This window comes from Mastigoproctus giganteus, chromosome 12 (genome assembly GCF_048544385.1).
Source record: "Mastigoproctus giganteus isolate SK-2022 chromosome 12, ASM4854438v1, whole genome shotgun sequence".
Lineage (NCBI taxonomy): Eukaryota > Metazoa > Arthropoda > Arachnida > Uropygi > Thelyphonidae > Mastigoproctus > Mastigoproctus giganteus.
The window spans coordinates 168184984-168190983 of record NC_143586.1 but is presented as its reverse complement, the minus strand read 5'-3'; the positions used below and the strand labels follow the sequence as shown (position 1 = coordinate 168190983).

General features: G+C 33.5%; 1 protein-coding gene across 1 annotated transcript in view; it reads right to left on the bottom strand.

Moving 5' to 3' along the window:
- Positions 1 to 1759: 1759 nt before the first annotated feature.
- The window catches only part of LOC150077580 (inactive phospholipase C-like protein 1), a 649255-nt gene continuing 645014 nt past the window's right edge, over positions 1760 to 6000 (bottom strand). Inside the window, exon 26 of the mRNA XM_090386715.1 lies at positions 1760 to 2189. Within this exon, the coding sequence (XP_090242841.1) occupies positions 1878 to 2189 (312 nt within the window). The 3' untranslated portion in view covers positions 1760 to 1877. The remainder of the gene's footprint in view (positions 2190 to 6000) is intronic.

Genomic DNA, 6000 nt, shown 5'->3' with positions numbered 1-6000 from the left:
AGTTCATAGTATGTATACTGTTGTGGGATCACACATACTTATGTATTTGAATAAGGCGAAAATCCTATGGTGTATTGTTTGGCAAATGAGTTAAATATGATGAACTGGATTAGGTGATTAAAGCTTTCAGTATACATATGACAAACTGATGTACTGATGTATACAAAATATATACAGCTAGGCCTCGCATAACGCGAGTTCGATTAACGCAATATTCAGTTAACGCTATTTGAAAAATGATACCACTTTTCACTTTACACGATGCAAATTTCCAGTTAACGCGATCTTTTTTTTTTTATGCAATAGTTGAAAAAGATTTGAATCGCGCGTTAAGCTTATCGCGAGTCGTACGGTCAATAAACAAATGTTTGCCTGCTGCCCACCTCAGTGTGTTCCATCAACCATCGGAAGAAGACATGTTTGTCTCCTGCTAATAAAGTCAATGCAAACTTGCATTTAAAAATTCAAATTTTTAAATGAGCCAGATGAAAATGTTACCGCGAAGGAGATAACGGTAAAAGAATTAGATGAAATCTTTCGTATCGCATAGAACTTCAAACAAAAGGTTTGATGTTCTCTGTGATATTTATTTCACCAGGGCCCAGAGAAGATTATTGTCGGCTATTGGAAATTGATTGATAAAAAGAGAAAGTCACCACTGTTCAAATATTTCCGCAACAGTAATTTTTTCATTGTGTATTTTATGTCAGAGGTTCCCAAAGTTTCTCGGTTCACGGCGCCTTTAATGTCTCAGTAATTTTTTCAAGGCACACCCAGACCAAAAGAAATACCTAACAGTTTTGTTTAGTAGTTAGGTCCAAACAACTTAATAAGAAATGCTGAAACTGTGAACTACCTCGAGCTAGTAGTTCGTGCGGTGTCCGACAGATGTCGAATATCGCTGTGTTTCCCTCGAAAATTTAAAATATTCCGTGGCGCACAGTTTAAGAACCGCTGTTTTATGCAATAAACATTTAATTCCATAATTATTTTCATTATCTTTTACATTATATACAGTTAAAAAGTTATTTAAAAGGTATTTTTAAAATTCTTTATGGACATTCCAGAAGGTCAAGGATCAATTATAATTTTTCCTATTGGTTATGATATTCGATTAACGCGCTCGCGGGACGAATTAATCGTGTTAATCGAGGCCCGCCTGTATGTGTATATATATATATATATTTTTTTTTAAATTTTTTTATTGACATGCAGATATATAATAAGGCAAAATAAAATATCAATGTGGATATTTATACTGTCCTTGAGGGATGGGACCTTTTATAACCAGGGAGCTGCAAATAAATTGCAAAAGACATGATTTGGTATTTCTGATATAAAATTTTTGGGCAAGGAAACTCTTGTTTCTAGGTGCTACCTAAACAATTTTTATGAATACTGGGTTGTATTCCCAATTAATTGTGATAAATAAACAATAATTAAAAATAAATATGATCCAGTAAGGCAAAAACCGTGTAGCTGTTACTAGAAACAAGAGCTTTATCCACCCATTTTTCATGCACCAAATTTTAATATAAGAAATGCCATATACTATCTATGCAATGAATTTGAGACCCTCTAGTAATATAAGACCACATTTTTATTTCAATTTTTTTTTTTTATTTTAGCCTTTTATCAATAACATTCTTTTTTAAAATTTCAATATACGTTACTAACATACAGCGTAAAAATTACAGTGAAAAAAATTCTTGACTCATCCACATTTAGCTCATTTGGCAATCTGTTAACTCCTACCTTATCTGAATACATTTAACAACCAACAACAATATATATTTATATACTAAAAACTTATGTTTCAAGTTAAATAAACATGCACACACATGTAAGTCCTAACAGTTTGGTAACTGCTATTTCTGCTATCTATCACTTCCATCTTGTGGTGGAACTGGAAAGAATACAGAAGCCATTCCTTCACTGTCATTTGTATTACTGCTACCTTTTTCAGAATTTATTGCAGGTGGAGCAGATAAAGGACCTGATTTTTTTAGTATCCCACGAAGTCGGCCATCGCAAGGAGACGTTGGAGTTAGTGGGGCCTGCTGTGCAAAGGGAGTCAACATTTGCGTATTAAGAACAGGTGTACCAGCAGCAGTAGTTTCAGCTTGTGGACTGATACTTTCCCGCTCTTTATGAAAGAGCCTATTTAAAACTGGACCTAGTTTCTTTACCTGTATTGGGGAGTGGAGAGGAATAAAAATATACTTAGATTTTTTCTGTACCTCAAACACCAATTTATAATTTGAAACAGAAAATTCTTAAAGCAAGCAAAAATATACGAGTTTGAGTTGAAATTGAGAAATATGATAACTTAATGAATAAAAAGGTAATAGTAAAGTTCATTTGTACTTACAGTATGATGATGATGATGATATTATTGAACGTTAGTAATAATTAATGAGCACAGATGACCTAATAATGTCTTGGCAAAGTCACAGAAATCTTTCCAAATAACGAATGATAAATTCGGTGGTTCACTGATAATCACACGTATAATGAACATCTTTTATTGGTTGTATCAAGTAAAACCCTAATAAAATAAGAGTTGTTTGTGTTTCCACTGCTAAAGATTGACATATTTATCTCTAGCAGTGGAAAACACACCTACCCAAGGAGATGCATCCAAACACTACCAAAAAATTTTGGTAGCATCCAAAAAATGCTACCAAAGGACGGGTGCAAAATCCACAAGAAATTAATTAAATGAAATTAGATAGTTAATAATTAAATGAAAATTAAATTATTAAATTAAAAATTAGAAAATTAAATTAGATTTAATTTTCTAATTTAACTAAATGTGGATGATAGCATAAAGGCTTAATTGTCGGTACTCACCTCGATTGATCTGCTCTGTTACATGATGTTATGGTGGAATAGGATTAAAACTAATTTAGAATATAGATTAAAATTAAAAAATAATAAATAAGGATGAAAATATTAAAAGATCTGTGGTTAAGATTTACCCAGGGAAGAAGTGCACCATCTTATTCCAGGTTGTCACATGTGAAATATGAAAGCTAGATGAGGCCAATAGTCGTAATGAGAGACTTTCATATATTAATTTTATGGCAACACCATTCTATAATGAGTGCCTTGTATTGAAAAATTTTGTAACTGGATTTTAAATTAATAACAGGAACAGCTGAATCAATTTGGGAGTTATCATTATGGAAGTGAACGTGTTGAGTGAGTTCGGTGCTGGCGTGATTGGTTTTGAAACAATTAAAATGGTAATAAGTGTGTGTGTGTTGAAAGTTTTTATTGTACCATATTTTGCAGTGGTGCTTTCGATATAGCATGCATTGCATCCTGGTTGACACTTAATTATAGAATGGTGTTGCAATAACACTAATTTTAATGTTTTGAATACAAAACTCCCGACAAATCTTTAACAGGTCTGGAACCTGACACACGTGAGGTTCCCACATGTTTCAAAATGCATCAAGGGAAATCAGGACTCATTAAATACATAGTTCTTTTACCCACCACTGCCAACCGAAGATGTTTATATGAAAGTCTCTTGTTACAACTATTGGCCTCATCTAGCTTTCATGTTAATATTTCACATATATGACAACCTGGAATAAGATGGTGCACTTCTTCTTCCCTGGGCAAATCTTAACCACAGATCTTTTAATATTTTCATCCTTATTTATTATTTTTAAAAGAATTTTAAATCTATAATCTAAATTAGTTTTAATCCTATTCCACCATAACATCATGTAACAGAGCAGATCAACTGAGGTGAGTACCGACAATTAAGACTTTATGCTATCATCCCCATTTAGTCTAATTCATATATGGTATATTAATTTCATGTGGTGTAAGAGTGGTCTTGAATATAGTAATAATCTTAATTTAATAATTATTAAATTAGAAAATTAAAAAAAAAACAAAAAACAATTAAATGAAATTAAATAGGGAACCTACAAACAGCACTTGTGAATTTCAAATCAGTCACATAGACATCCATATCAGTCACTGATATGGATGTCTCTATGTGATCCAGATACAGAATGGAAAGTAATGAATGGTTACATTTAAAAATTTTGGTTCTGGTCACTCAATTCAAATAAATTTTGGTTTATTTGAATTGAGTAGAGGGTTGCACAATCACTAACAAATTGGCATTTTGTTTGTTTAATTTATATATAGCCATGGCATATTATTTTTGAGTTTGGTTTTTTGTTACTTTCCATTCTGTATAGGGACATCTGTTGATGTTTAGCTGGATAGCAGTTGATGCTATAAATACGATCCTTTTGGAATTTGCAAGTACTGGTATTCCCTGAAGAAGTGGTGTTTGCAGTTTCCTTATCTTCATTTCATTTACTGTGGACTCCTCCTTTAGCAAATGTGAGGGTACATTTTCTTGGGCAGAAACCGAAGAAAATGTACCAAAACAAAGTATCATTGCTAGCCTTTACACTGCTAGAAGTGACACCTTGTTTTGCTTTTATATGTATTTGTTATGGTGTCTTGATACTCAAATAGAAAGACTGCACCTTGCCACATACAACTATAATTGCTGCTATAATTATTGTTTTTTTTTTTTTTTTTTCCCACTGTGATTAATTTATTTTAAATGTCAGTTATTATTTACATAATTCATTCCATTTTTTGTTGTTTTTAATTTCATTTCTTTGGCTCACCTTCATCCTCAATTTCTGATTTTTCATCAGGCAAACCTCCCATTCAAAAATAAAAAATATACAGGGTGATTCTAAATTATTGTTGGGGTTTCCATGGCCTATAATTTTCAAACTGGAAACAACAATCAAAAAAAGAGACAATTGGAAGACAACAATCTTTCAGTTGTCTCTCCTCTGGCAATGCTGTACTTGCCGCATTGATGTCTAGGAGATATTGACGACATTACTTCAAAATAGTGACTGTTCAAGAGAAGGCGATGTGCGTACTTTGGTTTTTCAAAACAAAGTCCATTACTGCAACGCAATGTACAGAACTCAGTATGGAAAAGAGCCAGCTTCAGATAATGCTATACGACGTTAGTTAAAGCAATTTCAAGAGACTGGTAGTGTTCTGCACTGAAAAGGAGCAGGAAGACCGAGCACTTCACAGGAAGATGTTGACGAATCCACGAAGTGTTTTCTTGAAGCCCACAAAAATCAACTAGACAAGCTTCTTTGCAGTTAGGTATACCACAAATGACTGTTTGGAGGGTTGTTCATAACCCCCTTTACTTCCATGCCTACAAATTGCAGATTGAGCAGGCTTTAAAGTTGAACAATAAACGCTGCCGTTTCCAATTTGTCCAAGACATTTTGTCAAGCGTTGAAGCTGATGAATCAGAGATGGAGATTTCGCGATGAAGCAACATTTTACTTATCAGGGAGGGTAAATCATCATAACTGCAGAATATGGGGATCAGAAAACCCTCACATCATTCGATAATTCAAAAGAGATAGTCCAAAGGTCAATGACTGGTATGCTTTGTTCGGAAGTTTTGGGGCCCCTTATTCTTTTCAGGAAGAGACATAACACAAAAACTGGCAAGGCTCTTCACAAAGTGCATTAGAAAAGGTGTGATGCCTAAGCAGTGGAATAATGCAATCATAGTTTTGCTGCATAAGAAAGGAGATAAATCAGAAATTGGAAATTATAGACCAATTAGCTTGTTATCCCATATCTACAAGTTGTTCACAAGGGTCATTACTAACAGATTAGAAAGAATACTTGATGAGAATCAACCGAAAGAGCAAGCTGGCTTTAGGACAGGATTCTCAACTATGGATCACCTTCACGTAATATCACAGCTAATGGAGAAAGCAAATGAATATAAAACACCATTATGCCTGGCATTTGTGGATTATGAAAAGGCATTTGACTCCATACAGCATAAGGCAATGTTTCGGGCACTGGAAAGACAAGGCATAGATACTCCGTATATTATGATTTTGAAGAAAATATATGAGAGTGCTACATCCTTTATTAGACTAGACAAAGACAGTAGCAAATTTA